The following is a 22,529-nucleotide window of genomic DNA, read 5'->3' on the forward strand; positions in this document are numbered from 1 at the left end:
GTGCCCCGCCGCTACGGCGGCCACAACGGCGAAGAACAACGCCATGAGAGGGACGAAAGACGCCTTGGAGATCGACATTTTCATTGAAACCGAGAATTGAGGCTTCGTTCACTCAGATCGTCAGAGAATATTTTCAGCAGCAGACGGAGAAAGCGGAATGAGAGGAAATTGTGGTGAAGTTGTATATAAAAAGCTCGGGCAGCTAAGGAACTGCCCGGTTGGTTTGGGCAGCTGCCCGGATTTTCCAGCCTGGGAATTCAGCATTACAGCTGGTCCATCCATGCATCCCACAGGCTTGAAAATCGAGGGCTAACATAATGCCACGTAATCATTGTGTCCTCAGCAGCTTCTCTCTCTCGTTCATGCCCAACGGCGTTGTTTCACCGAATTCCCACCTTACCCTCCGATATTTTGGTCGGAGTGAGAGACCCATTGCTCTATACGCGAAGGCGCGTGAATCTCACTCGCTTATCGGACGGTAAGATTTTGCGCGTGGGAAGCACGCATAAATGAAGCGAGATTTTGGCGAATAATTCACGAGATTCCGTGAGCAAAACGGCCGAGATATGGCTGTAGTGGGACCCACATACGCACATGGTCGTGTAACAGTTAAATCAAAAGCACAGCGACACGTGTCAAAGAATAGAATTCTCTTTTATTCCCCGCATCTTTTCCGCAATAATACAGGTGTTAGCCGTTAGGCTGTAATTTTGTGGTTCGAGAACCTTCGATTAGGTGTCCTCCACTTGGACAGTAATTTATTTGGGTCCCGCCTGTCCAATTCAAAAGTTAATTGCATTTAACATTTTTATTATATAAAAGATCTCGCTTTAAGTTGTCGTTTTATAAAGTTTTTTTTTTACATTGTGTATTAATGAAGCCGTTAATATCAAATATAATTTTTTTATATTGAATATGATCCAATGATATAAGCTACCCTGTGTATATCGGTCATTTGGGGACCAAATTTTTGTTTGTTGATTAAAATCGAATGGAATAAAATAAAAATAATCGATCGGCTATAGTTTGTATGGTTCGTTTTAAAAAAAAAATCGAACAATATTTTGGATTTTTATTAATTAAACGGTTATACTTTTCTTGTAGATTATATATAAATATTTCATGAACACTACTAAGTATTAATCTTGTTAATTCTACAAAAATTGTGATTTGAAGGTTGTACGTATAGAAAATGAACTTTGCAAAGATGATGAATTATGTCATTCTATATGTCTTGTGATGGACAAGATATTCCAGTAAAATTAATTTTATTATTTTTATCATCATCAAGATCTTTAATATATAGTTTAATTTAAAAAATAAAATTGAATCATTTTTCCGGATTAGAACAATAAGAACTATTTTGTGGGATATATGTATATACATATATTAGATAAATAATTAAAACATAAAGTAATAAGAAATCGAATTCATTGTTACAAAAAAAAAAGAAAAAAAATCAAGAACTGTTATATGCCAATATCATATCTATACAAGTCGAAACTAACTCTCTTCAAAGCTAACAAAAAGGAAACAGAGACTATGTAACATAACATAAACTTCATGATGTCTATAAGAGTTCCAGGTTTCAGACAAAACCCGGAACAGTTTCAACTCACTACTTTGCTTCAAAATCCCAAGATCTTTGGAGCAATGTGAAGTAAAGGCTCCAAAGAACTCGGAGCAAACTTCCTTGCAAAGACATAACACATTGAAGTGTTCCGGCCATTGTAGGTACAGTTGTGACCTCCATAGATCCTCCTAAAGAACTCTTCTTTGATGTCGGCTCGCCCGAAAGTCGCAGGATGCGCTCCGCCTCGCGACCAGTCGACCCACGTGACGCTACGGTTAGCCAGGAGGGACGGTTTCTCGATTGTCAACATCGTCGGGAAATAATGCTCGTCCACGTAGCACGCGGGTCTGCAGAAGTCTCTGAATTTCGGGTAGTACACCGTGTCTTTGACGATTGTGGCTGCCAGCTCTCGGTTTATCTCGAACCATTGAGACCCTTTTCGCCATTGGGTGATGCCCACTTCGGGGGCCATGTTGTCATTGTAGCGGCCACGACCATAGGGACCATGGTCATCGAAGGCGCCGATGAAACTCTGCTTCGATTTGCTTATGTAGCGGTAAATAGTGGTGAAGTTGAAGAGAGGTATGCATGTCTCGGAGAGGAGGACGAACCATTCGTTGGAGATATCGAGCAGTGCATTGGCGAGAAGCCGCCTCTCTGCGTCACACATCGTCATTCTCCCCCATTCGGCAACCTGAACATGTTGAAAGGTATATGACCACATGAGCCAAATAGTTCCAGCGCGAAGAAAACACAGAGCAGAAGCATGTTTCGGCAAGAACAATGATTAGAAGAACCATACCTGACTCGGGATCTGCCTACGGTAGAAAACGGAAGAAGGCGGAAACTTGGCGGTAAAAGACGGGTGGGAATGGATGTAAACCGAGTAAAGCCCTTCTTGGCCCTTGAGAAATCTCTCCCAAAGAGGGGCAAGGGGCAATGGCCCCTTGGTCAAGAACATGAAAGCAATCTTCGGAACTCTCCTGAAAGGGTATTCTTTCCTCCGAGGCACGAAAGATGCCCGCCAAAGGAGCTCTCCATCGCTCATTTTGTGCATCAGATCCGACGGAGGTTTGATCCATTTTTCCAGTCCCTTCGGTTCCTCGTTGCACGGCACGAAACTAGAAGTGACAGTGGTTACTACACTATGGATTCCAAAGTACTTGACAGTAGATACACTACTGATAAAGAAGGCAAGACAGAAGATGAGAAAAACTCCCAACAGCACAAGAAATTTTCGAGGTAATGCCTTGCTTTGTGCGGCTCGGCCAATGCCCGTGACTCCATTTTCTTTACCTTCCTCCAACTGTACAACCCTAGTTTGCATCCTTACACCAAAAATTTGTCAGATTCAACGCCTCAATGGTGCTGGCAATCCAAGTCAACTACTACTATCAGAGCCTCAGATCTCTCTCATGAAGGAATTCAATCAGATTCTGTAACTCCCTGTACGAAATGACCGATCTCAATCCACCATTAGACTTCACTAAGCCGTAAATTCCAGATCCTGAGACGCTAAAATCACTTCATAGATCATAAAGAAACGGATCCAACACCCTGAAGCAACCCAATGCTTCAGTTACACCGCTGAATCAATAAATTCCGCAACTTTTTCAAATATAAACCCATAAAATTGAAAATCCAGGGCCCGAAATCACTATAGGACTCGATATAACCCCCCCTGAATGTTTCCCGGAAAAGCACCCCAAACCTCAGAGCAATCAACGACCAACCTTTCCGACCGATCTTAAACAGTACACAGATCAAGAGCTACTTCAAGATAATTCCTTTCCCGGTGATCTGACAACAACATCAACCTGTAGCAAATGGGTGCCAGCGAAACCGAAAACCCAAGAGAGAAACGCCGGAATTTTATCTGGGCTTGACAGCAGAAAGAGAATCAGCGTGGAGACTTACGGGAAAAGAAGACACTTGATCGTGGGAACTGGGAAGATCACAAGAGACAACTCTTTTCGGGAGTTGACGACTCGGTGTCAAAACGTGGAGAGAGAGAGAGACGAATCAGAAAAGCGAGAGGAGACGTCGGGAAACGGCTTTCTGCATAGACCGCTGTCGCAGTTAATTCCAGGATCTTCTGCAGAAAACGTAGAAACGACTCCGAAGACTCGCTTCGCAGCGTGAAGACTCTGAACGGATCAGAAGGTTCTCAGGTCACCCGCGCCATCCCTAGAATCCTCTTAATGGTTAAGAGTCTCTGTAAGCTATTTGTTGGGCCCAAACTATTCCAGGGCCCATCTAAAACCCATTCCAGCGGATTGATTATACATTAATATCAAATATAAATAAAATTCTAGAGATTAATTTTGCATCAGTATTAAAAATCCGGAAAATCAACGTAAATAATGATCATCTCCTATATTAAGAAAAACTAAAAAAACAAAAAATAAATACATATACAAATATAAGAACTAATTTTTTTCCAATATTTATATACACATATATACATATATATATATATATATGCATAATTATACACATGTAAGTGTATATATATGTATATCTATTTTTTACACCAAAATGTATATGTATTTTTTATATTTATGTATATATTTATTTGTATATATGTGCATACAAATAAATAGAAATTCATATTTATTTGGAATTTTCATTTTAGTTGGAAAATGCTAGAGATATAACGAAGTTATGCGGGTAGAAATCGGAAAAAAGGAAAAAAAAAATCCAAAAAATAACATATTAACGTAAAAGGTCACAAGTTCATGTATTTATTGATAAGAAATTAATAGATACATGTATTTATTTGAGATTCTTCTGTATATAATTTTGTTATTCTACAAAAAAAATGGTATAAAATGTGGTCTCTTTAGGACAGTTACAAGATCTCGGAATAATTACCAATTGACAGCTCTGACACACAAATATGCTAGGTTTTGTTTTTTCCCATTCCAAGCCTTTTGAGATAAACAGAAGGGATCAAGAGATCAATATATTAAAAGGGCATCATGGCCTCAATCTGGTTTTCACCAAAAAAAAAAAAAAAACAGCAATGAAAATATTTCTAGGGTTTGTGATTTGGAGTGTCTTGAGCAATGGGATCCATGTGGAAGGTTCCGCAGAGATCGATGTAATGTTGAAGAGACTGAACAAACCTGCAGTGAAGACTATCTATGTAACTATACCAATTGTTTCTTGAACATTTTCTTCAATCTTTACGCGTTCTTGATCGGAGATTCTTTGGAGATGATGGATTCTTTCATCGATCTAAGATTCTGAAAATGTGTTCTTTGATATTGTAGAGTGAAGATGGAGACATCATAGACTGTGTAGACATTTACAAGCAACTTGCTTTCGACCATCCCGCCTTGAAAAACCACACAATTCAGGTAAAAAGAAGATTAACATGTACCGAGATTCGTGAAAGATCATCATAGCTAAACGGATGGATGATGAACTGTTTCGGTTTTCTGAATTGATCATCAAGTGAATCATTGAACCTTGGCTAGTCTCCTTTAGGATTCGTCCATCTTTTGACATATATATGATCATTGTAAACATTCATCTGGCTCTACATAATTAAATGCAGGAGAAACCGAGTGTGAAGCTAAACTCAGACCAACCAGGGAGTCTGAAACCGAATTCTTCAAAAACGATTATACCCCAGATTTGGAGGAAAGCTGGTAAATGTCCTGAAGGGACAGTCCCGATCCGGAGAGTGAGATTAGAAGAAATAACAAGTGCATCTAATGTTTCCCAATTTGGCAGAAAAGCTCCATACTATAATCGTCATCTCGATATTGCTCGCCAAAAAAGTTTATTAGGTGACGCATTTAAGAGCTCAAATTTACAGGAAAAATCGGTATGTTAGTCTCTATCATCATTAGTTTAACCTTATAGGAAAACAACTTCCTAAGTAATAACTGAAAACGCATCTCTTTGTCTCTAGGAGGCATTTCTTCTCGCAGTTGGGTATAATTATATCGGTTCTCAATCACATATAAATGTATGGAACCCGAAGGTTGAATCGGGTGACTTCAGCTCGGGCCAAATCTGGATGCAAAACGGACCTGGAGATGCATTTGAAAGTGTAGAAGCTGGTTGGGTGGTAAAGTTTTTCACTTTCACCTGCTTAACCTCATCATTTAAAAACCCCTAACTTGTGCCACAAGTTAATCCGACACAGAGCTGTCTTCATCTCTTCTTCCTGTCCCAGGTGAATCGAGGCGTATTTGGAGATTCACGAACGCGGTTTTTCGCCTATTGGACTGTAAGTATATATGATCCGCTTCATGCCCTCATTTGGTTAGTAAGTGAATGATCTAAACCCCGACTTCATTCGTTCCGAAAATCTCATTGATGAGTTCTCCCTTTTTGATTCCAGAAAGATGGATACAAATCAACAGGTTGCTTCAACATCTTATGCGCCGGTTTTGTGCATACCAGCAAAAAGATAGCTTTAGGTGCACCAATCGAACCCATCTCTAGTGGGGATAACCAATACGACATCGCTATCAGCTTGTTCAAGGTACGTACTTACATATTTCGGTTCACTCTGATTCACTTTCTTATGGTTTAGTTCTTAGGATGGTGCCAGCGAAACCGAAAACCCAAGAGAGAAACGCCGGAATTTTATCTGGGCTTGACAGCAGAAAGAGAATCAGCGTGGAGACTTACGGGAAAAGAAGACACTTGATCGTGGGAACTGGGAAGATCACAAGAGACAACTCTTTTCGGGAGTTGACGACTCGGTGTCAAAACGTGGAGAGAGAGAGAGACGAATCAGAAAAGCGAGAGGAGACGTCGGGAAACGGCTTTCTGCATAGACCGCTGTCGCAGTTAATTCCAGGATCTTCTGCAGAAAACGTAGAAACGACTCCGAAGACTCGCTTCGCAGCGTGAAGACTCTGAACGGATCAGAAGGTTCTCAGGTCACCCGCGCCATCCCTAGAATCCTCTTAATGGTTAAGAGTCTCTGTAAGCTATTTGTTGGGCCCAAACTATTCCAGGGCCCATCTAAAACCCATTCCAGCGGATTGATTATACATTAATATCAAATATAAATAAAATTCTAGAGATTAATTTTGCATCAGTATTAAAAATCCGGAAAATCAACGTAAATAATGATCATCTCCTATATTAAGAAAAACTAAAAAAACAAAAAATAAATACATATACAAATATAAGAACTAATTTTTTTCCAATATTTATATACACATATATACATATATATATATATATATGCATAATTATACACATGTAAGTGTATATATATGTATATCTATTTTTTACACCAAAATGTATATGTATTTTTTATATTTATGTATATATTTATTTGTATATATGTGCATACAAATAAATAGAAATTCATATTTATTTGGAATTTTCATTTTAGTTGGAAAATGCTAGAGATATAACGAAGTTATGCGGGTAGAAATCGGAAAAAAGGAAAAAAAAAATCCAAAAAATAACATATTAACGTAAAAGGTCACAAGTTCATGTATTTATTGATAAGAAATTAATAGATACATGTATTTATTTGAGATTCTTCTGTATATAATTTTGTTATTCTACAAAAAAAATGGTATAAAATGTGGTCTCTTTAGGACAGTTACAAGATCTCGGAATAATTACCAATTGACAGCTCTGACACACAAATATGCTAGGTTTTGTTTTTTCCCATTCCAAGCCTTTTGAGATAAACAGAAGGGATCAAGAGATCAATATATTAAAAGGGCATCATGGCCTCAATCTGGTTTTCACCAAAAAAAAAAAAAAAACAGCAATGAAAATATTTCTAGGGTTTGTGATTTGGAGTGTCTTGAGCAATGGGATCCATGTGGAAGGTTCCGCAGAGATCGATGTAATGTTGAAGAGACTGAACAAACCTGCAGTGAAGACTATCTATGTAACTATACCAATTGTTTCTTGAACATTTTCTTCAATCTTTACGCGTTCTTGATCGGAGATTCTTTGGAGATGATGGATTCTTTCATCGATCTAAGATTCTGAAAATGTGTTCTTTGATATTGTAGAGTGAAGATGGAGACATCATAGACTGTGTAGACATTTACAAGCAACTTGCTTTCGACCATCCCGCCTTGAAAAACCACACAATTCAGGTAAAAAGAAGATTAACATGTACCGAGATTCGTGAAAGATCATCATAGCTAAACGGATGGATGATGAACTGTTTCGGTTTTCTGAATTGATCATCAAGTGAATCATTGAACCTTGGCTAGTCTCCTTTAGGATTCGTCCATCTTTTGACATATATATGATCATTGTAAACATTCATCTGGCTCTACATAATTAAATGCAGGAGAAACCGAGTGTGAAGCTAAACTCAGACCAACCAGGGAGTCTGAAACCGAATTCTTCAAAAACGATTATACCCCAGATTTGGAGGAAAGCTGGTAAATGTCCTGAAGGGACAGTCCCGATCCGGAGAGTGAGATTAGAAGAAATAACAAGTGCATCTAATGTTTCCCAATTTGGCAGAAAAGCTCCATACTATAATCGTCATCTCGATATTGCTCGCCAAAAAAGTTTATTAGGTGACGCATTTAAGAGCTCAAATTTACAGGAAAAATCGGTATGTTAGTCTCTATCATCATTAGTTTAACCTTATAGGAAAACAACTTCCTAAGTAATAACTGAAAACGCATCTCTTTGTCTCTAGGAGGCATTTCTTCTCGCAGTTGGGTATAATTATATCGGTTCTCAATCACATATAAATGTATGGAACCCGAAGGTTGAATCGGGTGACTTCAGCTCGGGCCAAATCTGGATGCAAAACGGACCTGGAGATGCATTTGAAAGTGTAGAAGCTGGTTGGGTGGTAAAGTTTTTCACTTTCACCTGCTTAACCTCATCATTTAAAAACCCCTAACTTGTGCCACAAGTTAATCCGACACAGAGCTGTCTTCATCTCTTCTTCCTGTCCCAGGTGAATCGAGGCGTATTTGGAGATTCACGAACGCGGTTTTTCGCCTATTGGACTGTAAGTATATATGATCCGCTTCATGCCCTCATTTGGTTAGTAAGTGAATGATCTAAACCCCGACTTCATTCGTTCCGAAAATCTCATTGATGAGTTCTCCCTTTTTGATTCCAGAAAGATGGATACAAATCAACAGGTTGCTTCAACATCTTATGCGCCGGTTTTGTGCATACCAGCAAAAAGATAGCTTTAGGTGCACCAATCGAACCCATCTCTAGTGGGGATAACCAATACGACATCGCTATCAGCTTGTTCAAGGTACGTACTTACATATTTCGGTTCACTCTGATTCACTTTCTTATGGTTTAGTTCTTAGGATTCATCCCATTTTCTTTCATTCCACGCAGGATCCGAATTCTGGGAATTGGTGGCTTCACTTCGGCGATGAAATAGTAGGGTACTGGCCCGGATCCCTCTTCTCGTACCTTGGCCACAGCGCGATCGTGGTCAAATGGGGCGGCGGAGTTTACAGCAGTAACGTGAGGAAGAGTCCACACACGACGACCCAGATGGGAAGTGGCTACTGGGCGTCAGGCCTGTGGACCAATTCTGCATTCCACACCAATATCCGGATTCAGGACTATTCCTTGCAGATCAAGTATCCCGATAATCTCGCCGAGTATGCGGACGAATACAACTGTTATTCTACAAAGCTATACAGGGATAACTACAAGGCCGAACCCTTCTTCTACTTCGGAGGACCTGGAAAGAACCCAGGTTGTCCTTAAAGCGAGGTTTCAAGGCCCTGCCTTTTTTCTATGTTCCGCAAGGTATGAAGTCGCATACGTATGCGAAAATAAAGTTTTCTTAACTAAATGCCCATCACATTTTTTCGGGTGAGTAACAGATTAAAATTCGCATATATTTTGTTGTGTTTTTGGATTTTATTTCTTGTTTTTTTTATATAAAAAATAGCTGTTAAAGGACAAAAAAAATTTGTTCTATTTCTTTGTTATTAGATAATTTTATTTTAAAACGGTTGATTTGATTAATTCTCTTATGATATTCATATATTATGGAAGAGGAATTAAATGTCATATGATACGAATTGGTTAGCTATACATGGTTTGTATATGACTAATCGAAGATGGATATTGTGCGATTATGATTTCGTTACCATAATTGATTGAATGAAAACATACGTAAGAAGTTAAAAGGTGTAATAGGTGAGTATCCATGGCGAGCATTGTAGTTATTTTATTTAAAAGACGTTGTTTAGATAATATCTAAATAAAAATATTTTACTTAAATATTAAATGCAGAAGGAGAAAAGTCTGAACCAATCAACAGGTTACCGACAATGGATAGAATGGTATCGTGGGGTTTAAACATCAATATCACTTGCCGCCTATGTAGAACTGGAACAGAATCAAGGGACCACCTATTTTTCCGATGTGCCTACTCTTCCTTGGTCTGGTTGGAGTCTATAGTCTCTGTGGAGCCTCGTTTTCAGACTTGTACCTCATTTGATGAGCATCTCCAGGTCCTACAATAATATTCGCACTGTCGTATCCTCAGGTATATGATCTTATTACTGTTCCATGCCACCGTCTACTTGATATGGGGTCAAAGGAACGCTCGGATCCATGGAGCGGAAAGCAAACCGGCCGCCACTCTTCGACGTGATGTTCTGCGCACTGTGAGGCGCAAACTCTCCTCTCTTCGACAGGAAAATGACTTCATTCTCGGTGATGAAAGTCTGCTAACGATTTAGTTTCGTAACTTTGATCCATAAGGATGAGATACCCTTAATGCATTTCTACCTAATTGTATGAGTTGTAGATGACAATATTAACTTTTGTAAAGTTGTTTTTTATTAAATGAATTACCATTACAAAAAAAAAAAAGTCTGAACCAATAGTTAATATCTACGAGAAGTTATCTATTTTATTAATTAAAAAATAGTAATATTGTTTTTTGGTAGGACTATTTTTGTTTGTATCTTTTAGTTGCCTATGAATAAAAAATATTTGAGACATCAATAAAAGTTTCGGATCGAATTTGAAGAATAACGAAAGCCAACGCATGCAGTGCATGCCTACGGAGTAGAAAACCCTAAACGTAATATGCGGACCGAATAAAGATTTTTTTGACTCGTTTTCAAAACGGATTCATCCGAGCCAACTCGGCGAATCTACAAACAAAAAAATATATAATTTTTTTAATTTATTATTATTTATTTACTTCGCGAATCGATGAAAAACGGGTCGAGTTAACTCGTTTTACAGAATTGCTCATGAAACCCTCTGTCTGGTCCGGTGTCTCTCGTCTAGTCCTCGCCTCATGTGCGGCCGCATCGCCTGCATGAACCTTGTCCCGTATCCACGTCAACATATCTGCGGAGTGCGGACCGCCCCGTACACCTTGAACCTTTTCTTTCAGCCAGCGGCTTCGAAAGCCTCCATCTGGCCCGGCGGGTTTGCCTGGAGACCATTCTCGTTGAGAAGAAAACGACAAGACAAAAAGATCGTCTTGTGAGATCTTGAGCGTGTCGTGAGAATCTAATCCTTTTTTAGAAAATAATCATAAAGGCCCTTAGTTAGATCTTTCTTAAACAATTTTTTTTTTTGTGCGACCATTATTGGTAGGTTAAATTAAAATTGCGATACTTTATGTATATCGAAAGTATATTTTCGTATTCACATTTGTACAGTAGGAAAGAAATAACTTTTTTTTTTCAAGACATTTTTTTGTGTATATGTAGTAACTTTTTCTTTTATTTTCTTCTATTTATTTCAAAATTTTAAACATATATTGTATTACAAGATCACACGTGATTTTTTTTTTCTTCCATAAATATAATTTGGATGTCCTAACGATTTGAAGCTCTCGCACACAAATCCAATAGAATCTACGTTTCTCATTTTCAAGATTTTTTAGACAAAACAGAACACAAGCGATCAATATAAAAAGGACATCATCCTCCATCTAGTTTTCACCAAAAAGAAAAGAAAAGAGAAAAACAGCAATGAAAATATTTCTAGGGTTTGTGATTTTGAGTGTCTTGAGCAATGGGATCCATGTGGAAGGTTCCGCAGAGATCGATGTAATGTTGAAGAGACTGAACAAACCTGCAGTGAAGACTATCAAGGTTTTCTTGAATAATTTTCATTCATTTTACCGATCATTGAATGAGAGATTCCTCGTCTGAGATTCTTCTGAAATATTTTGTCGTTGTTTTCTGTAGAGTGAAGATGGAGACATCATAGACTGTGTCGATATTTACAAACAGCTTGCTTTCGATCATCCTGCCTTGAAAAACCACAAGATTCAGGTTAAAAAAAATATTAACATATACCAAGATTTGTGAAAGATCATCGTAGTCAAACGAATGGATGATGAACTTTTTCGATCTTGTGAATTGATCATCAAGTGAATCATTATTGAACCTCGGATAATCTCCTTTAAGATTCTTCCATCATTTGGCATGTATGATCATTGCACACATTCATTTGTTTCTACATAACTGCAGAAGAAATCGAGTGCGAAGCTAAACTCAGATCAACCAGGGAGCATAAAACTGAATTCTTCCAAAACGATTATGCCCCAGACTTGGAGGAAAGCTGGTGAATGTCCTGAAGGGACAATCCCGGTTCGAAGAGTGAGATTAGAAGAAATAACAAGTGCATCTAATGCTTCTCAATTTGGCAGAAAAGCTCCATACTATAATCGTCTTCTCGATATTGCACATAGAAATCCAACCAATTTCAGTTTACTAGGTGATGCATTTAAGAGCTCAAGTTCACAGGAAAGATCGGTATGTGAGCCTGTATCAAAATTAACTTAACCTAATAGAGAACCAACTTTCTAAATAATAACCGAAAACACATCTCTTCGTCTCTAGGAGGCGTTTCTTACCGCAGTTGGATACAATTATATCGGTTCTCAGTCAGATATAAACGTATGGAACCCGAAGATTGAATCGGGTGACTTCAGCTCGGGCCAAATCTGGATGCAAAATGGACCTGGAGATGCATTTGAAAGTGTAGAAGCTGGTTGGGTGGTATAGCTTTTAACTTTCACCTCTTTAACATCATTCAGAAAAACCCTAACTCATGTCTCAAGTTAATCCGGCTAAGATGTGTCTTCATCTCTTCTTCTTGTCCCAGGTGAATCAAGGCATATTTGGAGATTCACGAACGCGGCTTTTCGCGTATTGGACTGTAAGTACATATTATCCGCTTCATATCCTCGTTTGGTTAGTAAATGAATGACCTAAAATCCGACTTCATTCGTTCTAAAAATCTCATTGATCGGTTCTTCCTTTTGATTCCAGAAAGATGGATACAAAACAACAGGTTGCTTCAACCTCTTATGTTCCGGTTTTGTGCAAACCAGCGCTAAGATAGCCTTAGGTGCACCGGTTGAACCCATCTCCAGTGGGGATAACCAGTACGATATCACTATCGGCTTGTTCAAGGTATTTACATTTCTCGGTTCACCCTTCTTTCTTTTAGATAGATTCACTTTCTTCTGGCTTAGTTCTTGTAAAACCGGATTCGTCACATTTTCTTTCATCAATTCCACGCAGGATGCAAACAACGGGGATTGGTCGCTTCACTTGGGCGATGAAGTGGTAGGGTATTGGCCCGGATCCCTCTTCTCGTACCTTGGCCATAGCGCGATTTTGGTCAAATGGGGCGGCGGCGTTTACAGCCGTAACGTGAAGAAGAGTCCACACACAAAGACCCAGATGGGCAGTGGCTACTGGGCATCAGGTCTAAAGACCAATTCTGCGTACCACACCAATATCCGGATTAAGGACTATTCCTTGGCGATCAAGTATCCCGAAAATCTCTCCGAGTTTGCGGACGAATATGATTGTTATTCTACAAAGCTATACAGGGATAACTATATGGCCGAACCATTCTTCTATTTCGGAGGACCTGGACAGAACCCTCGTTGCCCTTAGAAGAAGGTTTCAAGGTTCTGTATTTGATGCTGACAATGTGTTTGTTCCACAATGAAGCAAGTCGCCTATATCTATATTGCGAAAATAAAGTTTTTTTTAGCTAAATGCCCATCAATTTTTTTCCGGTTTGGTTATGGAAATTTGAATTCGAGGAAAAAGTTGAAACTTATACCAAAAGGAAAGGAGAAAAGGTATCTGAATATATATGCCACTCAAGAAACCTAAATGGACTTATACAGTTGTTATGATGGTAAGGGATCAAGATCAAGCGTCATAAAAATCTAACACAAAAAAGTTCTGCAAAAATCAATATGGTGTTGAATAGTCTGAATAATCAGGTTTTACGAAATTGCCCATGAAACCCTCTGTCTGGTCCAATGTCTCTCGTCTAGTCCTCGTTTCACGCTCGACCGCATCACCTGCATGAACCTTGTCCCGTATCCACGTCCACATCCGTGCTCCGACCCGTACACGCTGAGCCTTGAACCCTTTTCTTTCAGCCAGCGGCTTCGGAAGCCTCTATCTGGCCCGACAGGTTTGACTGAAGACCATTCTGGTTGAGAAGATAACGATAAGACAAAAAAATGTCGTCTTATGAGGTCTTGAGTGTGTCCTGAGAAGGTAATCTTTTTTTAGAAAATAATCATAAGGGCTTTAATTAGTTTTTTTAAACAGATTTTTTTTTGTGTATGACCATTATTGGTAGGTTTAAATTAAGATCGTGATAATTCATTGTATATCAAAAGTATATATATTCATGTATTTGAGACATTATTTTGTGTATATATGTATATGTAACTTATTCTTTTACTTATTTTAAATCTTTAAACATATATTTATTACAGAATGATTTTTTCCCCCATAAATCTATACTGGATTTCGTTACCATTTGAAGCTCTCTCACACTATAATATGCTAGTATATGTTTCTCATTTTCAAGATTTGTTAGACAGACAGAAGGGATCAATATTAAAAGGGCATCACCCTCAATCTGGTTTTCATTGCACAAAAAAAAAAAAAAAAAAAAACGAGAAAAAGGGCAATGAAAATATTTCTAGGGTTTGTGATTTTGAGTGTCTTGAGCAATGGGATCCATGTGGAAGGTTCTGTGGAGATCGATGCAATGTTGAAGAGACTGAACAAACCTGCCGTGAAGACTATCTATGTAACCATTCTTTCTTGAACATTTTCTTCAATCTTTACGCGTTCTTGATCGGAGATTCTTTCATCGATCTAAGATTCTGAGAATCTGTTCTTTGGCTGTATAGAGTGAGGATGGAGACATCATAGACTGTGTGGATATTTACAAACAACCTGCTTTCGACCATCCTTTGTTGAAAAACCACAAGATTCAGGTAAAAGGTTAATATACCACTCGTGGGTCACCTCCCTTTTTCTAGAAAAATTTCGACAGATGTTGGATTTACAGTTTTTGAATCAATCATCAAGATTTATCTATAGTTTACACAAACGCAGATGAAACCGAGTGTGATGCTGGCTTCAGATGAGGAACCGGAGAATCGGAAGCCGAGTTCATCTAAAATGACGGTGTCCCAGACATGGAGAGAAGCTGGTGACTGTCCTGAAGGGACAGTCCCGATTCTAAGAGTTACAAGAGAGGACATAACAAGAGCATCTAATGCTTCCTGGTTCGGCAGAAAAGCTCCATACATGGCAAGCAAAAACCCAGACAATTTCAGATTATTAGCCGACGGAACACGGACCCCACGTCCAAAGGACAGATCGGTATGTGAGTCTGTATCATCATTAGCTTAACCTAACAAGGAAAAAACACTTTGTATGTGGTATAACCGAAAACACTTCTTCTTTTGCTGATGATTTAGGAGGCGTTTGTTGTCACAGTCGGGAGCAATTACATCGCTTCTAAATCAGATATGAGCGTTTGGAACCCGAGCGTTGAAGCGAGCGACTTCACCACCAGCCAAATCTGGATGCAGAATGGACCTGGAGATGATTTTGACAGTGTAGAAGCTGGTTGGGCGGTAAAAGTTTATCTATCATTAAGAAAAAACCCTAACTTGTGCCTCAAGTTAATCCGATATCTATCATCACCATCTCTATTTGTCCCAGGTGAATCCGGACTTATTTAGAGATTCACGCACCCGGTTGTTCGGCTATTGGACTGTAAGTATTATCATTATAGCAAGATGATGAATAGTTTGCAACTTCATAACACCATATACTTCCACATTGTTTTGGTCCGGTTTAGTAGTGAACAATCTTAAACCGGTTTCTTTCGATAAATCTCTATTTGGTTTTGGTTCCAGAGCGATGGATACAAAACAACAGGTTGCTTCAACCTCTTATGCTCCGGTTTTGTGCAAATCGGTAAGGCGTTTGCCCTAGGTGCTCCCATTAAAGACGTCTCCGTTGGGGATAAGCAGTTCCAAATTACTGTTCGTCTAGGAAAGGTTCTTACACTTCTCGGTTCACCGCTCTTTCTTTTCGATAATGATTCAGTTTTCCCGGTTTAGTCCTCTCTTAACCATAATATTAACTGGATTTATCACATTTTCTTTCATCAAGGATTCAATCGGGAATAATTGGTGGCTTAAAGTTGGAGATGAAAGAGTAGGGTACTGGCCCGGATCCCTCTTCACCTACTTGACCCATAGCGCGACTCTGGTTCAATGGGGCGGCCAAGTTTACAGTCCTAACGTGAGGAAGACTCCTCACACGAAGACCCAGATGGGCAGTGGAGCCGACTGGTCAAGGTTCTGGGACACGGCTGCGTTCCACACCAACTTCCGGGTTCAGAACACTACCCATCTTTTCATGAAGTATCCCGAAGATCTTACCGAGTTTGCAGACGAATATGATTGTTATTCTACAAAGCTATACCGGGAAGACCCGGACGCCGGATTTTACTTCTACTTCGGAGGATCTGGACAGAACCCACGTTGCCCTTGAAGAGGGTTTCAGGTTTCTGGTTTTGATGTTGACGGTTTACTTGTTCCGCAAGTAAGTAAGTTTGTTTGAGAAAATAATCCAAAGCTGGAGCTCCCATATATCTATATTAAAATAGGGTTTCGTTACCAAAATTTCGAAGGAAAGGTTGAAACTTATACCAAAAAGAAAGAAGAAAACGTATATGAATCCGACACAATGACTTGTTGCTCAAGAAACCCGAAATGCACATATGACCATGACCATTGGTACATCTATATATGATGGTGCAGAATATACCGACCGCATATATGCTCGTTCGTTCATTTTTTTCAAAACCCTAATGGACAGCAAGGGGTCAAGATCAATCATCATAATAACCTAACCAAAAAAGTTCTGCAAAAAACCGATATTACTTCTCATAAAATTAGTCAATTTGGAGCCCTTACGTTACAAATACATGAGAGCTGAGTTTTTGAGAGAGAATAAATAACATATATTAGCATACGCAAACAACTTCATACCGTATAAATGTATACATACACTCGCATCCATGAAGATTTCAGACGAGGTTTACTGGTATCTGGCATGGATGATTATTGAAAAATAATCCAAGAAACGCACAAGAAATAGCGAATCTCTCCCTCAAGTGTTTTTAGCATAACCTTTTGCACATCATCTTTAAATCCAATGTATGTGTTGGTCAACATGAATGTAATCCAGCAACGAGAAGATGGCAAATCCTTTAAATTTTAATCAAATCTGCAGATTTCTTCTTGTATTTCTATATAGTATAAGATCCCATATTTTCTTTTTCTAATAAATATTTACGGATTCTTTTAATCAAATCTGCTAGATATCATTTTTTTTCCTTCACTCTCCAAGTTTTTAATAGACACACACAATAAGGGATCAAGATATAAAAAGGTCATCACCCTCGTTTGGTTTTTCACCAAGAAAAAGAAAGAAAGAAAATACAACAGATTAAAACCGCAATGAATATGGTTTTAGCGTTTGTGGTTTTGTGCAGCGGAATAATCCATGTGGAATGTTCTTCGGAGATCGATACCATGTTGAGAAGCTTGAACAAGCCTTCGGAAAAGACTATCGAGGTAAATTTTACTGCGAATCTCTGGATATTTCTCGTGTATTTCTTCGATCTCTACGCGTTCTTGGAGATGGTTTCTTCATCGCTCTAAGATTCTGAAGACTGTTCTTTTGGTTTTGTAGAGTGAAGACGGAGACATCATAGACTGCGTAGACATTTACAGACAACCTGCTTTGGATCATCCTTTGTTGAAAAAACACAAGATTCAGGTAATATGTTAATATACAACTCATCGGTCTTGTGTAAGATTTTGAAAGTTCATCATTGAACCACATGGATTATGTGTATTGATCTTGAACTTACGGTTTCTGAATCGATCATCAATTATATAAGATCATTATTACTATTGTGCCACCATTTGACATGTGATCATTTGGCTTCAAACTTTGCTGTTTCAAACAGAAGTATTGAGATCTTGTTCAAACTTGCATCTGGCTCTGTATGCCAACGCAGATGAAAGATTCAAATCCGTGCATATAGGTTCATATCCGTAGATGTATACATACACCATCATCCATGACAAACCCGGATGAAAATTTACAGGGAGAAGAAACGCAAGATATTTTACAGGTAAAAAGATGATAAACCCTAAATCACAAAACCGACAAAACATTCCCAAATTGTTTAAACGATTCCAAAAAACCGAGTCAAGCCCGAGTTCTCTCTTCCTGAATGGAACGGAAAATCCGGGCGGCAGATTCCGGTGCCAGTCTGGGATTACATGGCACAGCCCGAACCACTCGCCCTGGCTGCACCATGTTCGTTTCATCTGAATCCCCAAGGTTTGATGGCCTACGAGATGCATCCTCGACCTGTTGCCTTGGCTCTAACCGGACATTGTCTCTTGTGACCTGTGGTGGTGTGGTCCCATTAACCGGCCCAAGCATATTACACGAGTCCTGGTCTCGAACGGTCGAACCGCTTCGGTTAGAGTGAGTTCTCTGGTCCATATGCATCCCTGGGAATGATGTTGGGTAAATAACTGGCATGTTGTAGGGAGGAAAGTGGTTGACCATCGGGTGAGCGACCGGTAGAGAGAATGCTCCCTTTTGCTGACACAACAGAGGAGGAGGAGGGGGGAACCCAAAAGGAGGGAATGCGAAATTAGAGAAACGCCCCCATCCTCCAAAGCTCGATGGTGCAGGGCATGGCTTGTAGATGAGTCCTTCGGAAGGCGACATCACAGGGATCAACCAGTGGTGCCCAGATGATTGCTGGATACTTCTTCCGAGATTAGCTGCCATTGGTATACCCCGGAGGTAAAGCTGATTCGAAGGAAGATTATGGGCTTTCATCTGAGGTAGGGACGGGAATCTCCCGGGAGTGTTTTCAGCAGAACCTTCCGGGTCACGCTCATCATCGTTGTCCCATGGTTTTACTACAGAGCAAGGTTTTGGAAGCTTCTCCTTCTTTTGAGAAGGTTTTACTTTAATGGCGGCATCATCAAACACGAGATGAGGCGAGTGGGCGATAAGTCTCTGGACCTGTTAAAGAAAGAAGATCGAATCTGAACCCGAAACCCAAACCACGAAAAACAAGAACAAACGAATGGAGAAGATCGATGTAGCGGTTATATATTTACCTTAACCAAACGGTGCAACTCAAAGACTTGTTTTGCAAACAATCTCTGTTGCCTGCAGAAACCGAAAACAAGCGTTTCATTTCACAAGTTAGTCATAATCACTTAGATTACGTTTACAGCATAAAACAAATCCGCTAACTTTACGCATATGATTGTACTATGTTCCGAAGATTTAGCTATCAGACAGAAGTTTATGCAGAAGTTCATGGAAGTTAACGGGTTTACGCATCAGAAAGATCAAAAGGCCTACTTGGAAATCGCATGTTTCGCTCTCCAGAAACGTTTCTGACCAATCGAGCCCACGACATCGTCCAGAGGTATTTCCCGTCCCAATCCAGAATCTACTAGAGAAACATCTGAAACACCAGTATAGGTGTAGCTGTCATCAACATTGTCATCGACTACAATCGGTTCTCCGCTTCTCTTCTCGGGAAGAATTCCATCATCCAAGCTACTCGAGATCTCAGCTGCATTACCCGTTTCGCCATCTCCGCAATACAAAACGTTTTCAGCATCGCTTTGACAATGGTTGAACCTCGGTTCCATCGAAACCCGTCTCGAAGCAGGAGAAATCACGCTCATAGCATCAGACCGATGGACATGGTGTTCCCGTGAGACAGGAACTGATATCACAGAGGGAAATTGCTGAACTGAGAAGTTCAAACCCGATTCAGTTTCATAGCCCTGCAACACAAGTGTGATCCAGAAAATTCACTTCCCTGTCCTAAAAACAACATGTCGATCAAAATCAAAACAGTATAAGAACCAAAAACTTACCCAGTTTCTGATAACAGTAACATCACTAACAACAGCCAAAATTATGTCATCTTCCCACCGATTAAAGTAGGTTCATTCGCTACAAATTCGAAAAAACCCTGATGATCAGACAGGACCATCAGTGGATTAAAACCCTAAAAACCGCGATATCCAGACAGAACCTAACAATCGAACGGAAGGAAACGTAAATTGGAGGGAAGAAAAGGATACCGAGTGGAAACCCTGATGATTCGATTTAGGAGGAGAGATGGTGAATCGTTCGTACAGAGCCATCTTGTTCCTGGGAGGAGCTCTGTAAGATCCTTTCTCTGTGTCCCGAAGATGAACCCTAGGGAACAATGGCTTCACGAGCGTCTTCTTGCCATCTCTGTCTCTCTTCATCTTCTCCTGCTTCCCTTGGACAAAACGCACCGGAAAAAGAAACAAAGTACCAAGTAAGGGTTTAGCCGACAGAGAAGATGACAATTGGCGACACCGAAAAAGATCTGACCGACCCTTTCGAGAAAAATGGGATCTTTAATGCCTTTCTCTCTGGAAAACAAACAAAATCCTAAGTTTCCACGAAAAATTTAAGGAGCGGACCGGAAGATTATATAATGTCCGATATTATTTCAACGAAAATAAACACCCTTTGTTTCCTTTTTCTATTAAAAATCAAAATACATTTTTATATTACGTGTGTTCGCCACGTAGGATAAAATTACAAAAAAATATAAAAATTGTAAAAAATATAAAATTGTAAAACATTTTCAAAAAATGTAAAATTATAAAAATTGTAAAAAAATTGTAAAAAAATTGAAAAAAATTATAAAAATTGTAAAAAATTGTAAAAAAAAATGTAAAATTGTTAAAAATGTAAAACATTTTCAAAAAATGTAAAAAATTGTAAAACAAATTGTAAAAAATTATAAATTTTTAATTTGTTTTTTAAAAAAAGGAAATTTCCAAAAACAAATCATCCAATTACGATTTCCAAAAATAAATCATCCAATCATCCAATTAAAAGTTATCTCGTAATTGGATGATTTGTTTTTGGAAATTTCCCTTTTTTTTAAAAACAAATTAAAAATTTATAATTTTTTACAATTTGTTTTACAATTTTTTACATTTTTTGAAAATGTTTTACATTTTTTACAATTTTACATTTTTTTTTACAATTTTTTGCAATTTTTATAATTTTTTGCAATTTTTTTACAATTTTTATAATTTTACATTTTTTGAAAATGTTTTACAATTTTATATTTTTTACAATTTTTACATTTTTTTGTAATTTTGTCACATTTTTTATAATATTTTTATATTTTTTCCAATTTTGTTTTAATTTTTATTATTAATGCCACATGTATCCTACGTGGCGAACACGTAGGCGCCATGTAAGCGCTTTCTGCCTATGTGGCAAAATTAATTCTGTTCCGATAAGGATTTTATTAAAATTTAAATTTCGAATGATTTTTTAGAAAAAAATTTCAAATCCAGTATGAATTTGAAAATTTTAAAAGTCCGTGATGAATGTGATAGTTATCTCATAATTGGATGATTTTTTTGGGAATTTCCCAAAAATTTAAGGAGTGGAGAGAAAAAGGTCACCGGAAGATTATATAATGTCCGATATTATTTCAACGAAAATAAACACCCTTTGTTTCCTTTTTCTATTAAAAATCAAAATACATTTTTATTTCGTACACTAATTTTTTTCATCCATGGCACATTAAAATTCAAAAATCCATTTTATAAATTATAAATAGGTATAGGTTACAAAAACGGTTTGGGATAGGTGGGTTAGTCCAAGCTAACCAATTGTACTTATTAAATAAATAGGTGTAATAAGTTAATCCATAAAATCGAATTTAATACAAATTAAACTGTATATCTGATACTCTATAATTGCGATTGGTAGATTCTTGTTTTTCTATTCACTGATATGATGATATGGTAGAATCTTTGAGGTTAGGACGTATCAGAGGCAGAGTGTGGAGGATTATTTTGTGGTCTAATGATCCAAAGTTAATTGTGTTTAATCTATATATAATTACTAGTGGATAAAATATAATAATGATTACGAGTGGATAATATTTTGTCTCCGGTTATTTATGGGCCAAAGTTGAGAAGCTGAGCTGGATGCATATCCATACCCAATTTTATATAATTATAATCAAGCCAACAGTTTGCTCCGAAGCTTGTGGACAGCATCTTACTGTGCTGACCGCAACTGCAATGCCCGGAATTAAATATCCAAATTTATTTTAGGATGTTTGATCGACGAAGATTCGGAATTTTCCAGATATATGAAAAAATATTAGGCGATTTATATCGGCGGAAATTCAGATTTCACAAGAAATAAATGAAGTCGACGGAAACAGAGAGAACCCGACGAATAAGAGAGCATAAAACTCGATCTATTTTTGCATAACATTAGGTGATTCAGCTCGCTTATCCATATGTATTTCCCTAATAATGTTGACAACCTAATTTATATATATGTATATATGCTTATATGAACAAAATACAACGTAATTGAATTATAGACTCTTCAAACACTGGCATACTCAAACCCAAAGCAAACTCCACAAGGAACATAGAAGATAGCACCACAAACAAACATTAATGGCTTCTTTAGAACAGCCACAAGATTGTCTCATGGATGATGAAACACACCAAAAAAAAAAAAAACCGTTTAAGGAAAATTTAGAAATC

The 22,529-nt window shown here is 38.3% G+C and overlaps 6 protein-coding genes across 8 annotated transcripts; 4 read left to right on the top strand and 2 right to left on the bottom strand.

Annotated features, from left to right (window-relative positions):
• Positions 1-1,450: 1,450 nt before the first annotated feature.
• LOC104811254 lies at positions 1,451-2,900 on the bottom strand. Its single transcript, XM_010537909.2, has 2 exons — positions 2,376-2,900; positions 1,451-2,267 (listed from the first exon to the last, which is right to left on the bottom strand). The coding sequence occupies exons 1-2, from the start codon at positions 2,898-2,900 to the stop codon at positions 1,629-1,631; spliced, it is 1,164 nt and encodes a 387-aa protein (XP_010536211.1). The 3' UTR covers positions 1,451-1,628.
• Positions 2,901-4,598: 1,698 nt separating this feature from the next.
• LOC109116584 lies at positions 4,599-6,448 on the top strand. The gene is made up of 7 exons (XM_019202261.1): positions 4,599-4,721; positions 4,849-4,935; positions 5,136-5,408; positions 5,496-5,654; positions 5,763-5,816; positions 5,931-6,078; positions 6,126-6,448. Exons 1-7 carry the CDS (start codon positions 4,599-4,601, stop codon positions 6,446-6,448), a joined length of 1,167 nt encoding a protein of 388 aa, XP_019057806.1.
• Positions 6,449-7,331: 883 nt separating this feature from the next.
• On the top strand, positions 7,332-9,277 carry LOC109116585. The gene is made up of 7 exons (XM_019202262.1): positions 7,332-7,454; positions 7,582-7,668; positions 7,869-8,141; positions 8,229-8,387; positions 8,496-8,549; positions 8,664-8,807; positions 8,897-9,277. Exons 1-7 carry the CDS (start codon positions 7,332-7,334, stop codon positions 9,275-9,277), a joined length of 1,221 nt encoding a protein of 406 aa, XP_019057807.1.
• A 2,240-nt stretch (positions 9,278-11,517) lies between these two features.
• LOC104811316 lies at positions 11,518-13,461 on the top strand. Its single transcript, XM_019202263.1, has 7 exons — positions 11,518-11,640; positions 11,737-11,823; positions 12,022-12,306; positions 12,394-12,552; positions 12,659-12,712; positions 12,826-12,969; positions 13,081-13,461. Exons 1-7 carry the CDS (start codon positions 11,518-11,520, stop codon positions 13,459-13,461), a joined length of 1,233 nt encoding a protein of 410 aa, XP_019057808.1.
• A 1,028-nt stretch (positions 13,462-14,489) lies between these two features.
• On the top strand, positions 14,490-16,474 carry LOC104811255. The gene is made up of 7 exons (XM_010537910.1): positions 14,490-14,626; positions 14,730-14,816; positions 14,938-15,207; positions 15,306-15,464; positions 15,553-15,606; positions 15,750-15,893; positions 16,009-16,474. Exons 1-7 carry the CDS (start codon positions 14,504-14,506, stop codon positions 16,390-16,392), a joined length of 1,221 nt encoding a protein of 406 aa, XP_010536212.1. The 5' UTR covers positions 14,490-14,503; the 3' UTR covers positions 16,393-16,474.
• A 1,573-nt stretch (positions 16,475-18,047) lies between these two features.
• LOC104811256 (protein EARLY FLOWERING 3-like) lies at positions 18,048-20,380 on the bottom strand. 3 transcript variants are annotated; one of them, XM_010537913.1, is made up of 5 exons: positions 20,046-20,138; positions 19,836-19,914; positions 19,309-19,742; positions 19,059-19,110; positions 18,048-18,960 (listed from the first exon to the last, which is right to left on the bottom strand). In XM_010537913.1, the coding sequence occupies exons 3-5, from the start codon at positions 19,638-19,640 to the stop codon at positions 18,124-18,126; spliced, it is 1,221 nt and encodes a 406-aa protein (XP_010536215.1). In that variant the 5' UTR covers positions 19,641-19,742; positions 19,836-19,914; positions 20,046-20,138; the 3' UTR covers positions 18,048-18,123. The 3 variants fall into 3 exon arrangements, with proteins under 3 accessions (XP_010536215.1, XP_010536214.1, XP_010536213.1); XM_010537912.1 differs by having other exon boundaries at positions 19,836-19,933; positions 20,046-20,136; XM_010537911.1 differs by lacking the exon at positions 19,836-19,914 and having other exon boundaries at positions 20,046-20,380.
• Positions 20,381-22,529: the final 2,149 nt, after the last annotated feature.

Source organism: Tarenaya hassleriana, unplaced genomic scaffold (assembly GCF_000463585.1).
Source record: "Tarenaya hassleriana unplaced genomic scaffold, ASM46358v1 Cleome19, whole genome shotgun sequence".
Taxonomy (NCBI): domain Eukaryota; kingdom Viridiplantae; phylum Streptophyta; class Magnoliopsida; order Brassicales; family Cleomaceae; genus Tarenaya; species Tarenaya hassleriana.

Excerpts from the sequence above, each read along its gene's own strand:
- LOC104811256 (XM_010537911.1), bottom strand. The coding sequence starts at position 20,216 with ATGAAGAGAGACAGAGATGGCAAGAAGACGCTCGTGAAGCCATTGTTC. Across the intron at positions 19,743-20,045 it reads ATCATCAGGGTTTCCACTCG|GGCTATGAAACTGAATCGGG; the intron begins GTATCCTTTTCT and ends CTTGTGTTGCAG. Across the intron at positions 19,111-19,308 it reads GCGAAACATGCGATTTCCAA|GCAACAGAGATTGTTTGCAA; the intron begins GTAGGCCTTTTG and ends CGGTTTCTGCAG.
- LOC109116585 (XM_019202262.1), top strand. The coding sequence starts at position 7,332 with ATGAAAATATTTCTAGGGTTTGTGATTTGGAGTGTCTTGAGCAATGGG. Across the intron at positions 7,455-7,581 it reads CTGCAGTGAAGACTATCTAT|AGTGAAGATGGAGACATCAT; the intron begins GTAACTATACCA and ends TTGATATTGTAG. Across the intron at positions 7,669-7,868 it reads TGAAAAACCACACAATTCAG|GAGAAACCGAGTGTGAAGCT; the intron begins GTAAAAAGAAGA and ends AATTAAATGCAG.
- LOC109116584 (XM_019202261.1), top strand. The coding sequence starts at position 4,599 with ATGAAAATATTTCTAGGGTTTGTGATTTGGAGTGTCTTGAGCAATGGG. Across the intron at positions 4,722-4,848 it reads CTGCAGTGAAGACTATCTAT|AGTGAAGATGGAGACATCAT; the intron begins GTAACTATACCA and ends TTGATATTGTAG. Across the intron at positions 5,817-5,930 it reads GGTTTTTCGCCTATTGGACT|AAAGATGGATACAAATCAAC; the intron begins GTAAGTATATAT and ends TTTTGATTCCAG.
- LOC104811316 (XM_019202263.1), top strand. The coding sequence starts at position 11,518 with ATGAAAATATTTCTAGGGTTTGTGATTTTGAGTGTCTTGAGCAATGGG. Across the intron at positions 11,641-11,736 it reads CTGCAGTGAAGACTATCAAG|AGTGAAGATGGAGACATCAT; the intron begins GTTTTCTTGAAT and ends TGTTTTCTGTAG. Across the intron at positions 12,307-12,393 it reads CAAGTTCACAGGAAAGATCG|GAGGCGTTTCTTACCGCAGT; the intron begins GTATGTGAGCCT and ends CTTCGTCTCTAG.
- LOC104811254 (XM_010537909.2), bottom strand. The coding sequence starts at position 2,900 with ATGCAAACTAGGGTTGTACAGTTGGAGGAAGGTAAAGAAAATGGAGTC. Across the intron at positions 2,268-2,375 it reads GTAGGCAGATCCCGAGTCAG|GTTGCCGAATGGGGGAGAAT; the intron begins GTATGGTTCTTC and ends CAACATGTTCAG.
- LOC104811255 (XM_010537910.1), top strand. The coding sequence starts at position 14,504 with ATGAAAATATTTCTAGGGTTTGTGATTTTGAGTGTCTTGAGCAATGGG. Across the intron at positions 14,627-14,729 it reads CTGCCGTGAAGACTATCTAT|AGTGAGGATGGAGACATCAT; the intron begins GTAACCATTCTT and ends TTGGCTGTATAG. Across the intron at positions 15,208-15,305 it reads CACGTCCAAAGGACAGATCG|GAGGCGTTTGTTGTCACAGT; the intron begins GTATGTGAGTCT and ends CTGATGATTTAG.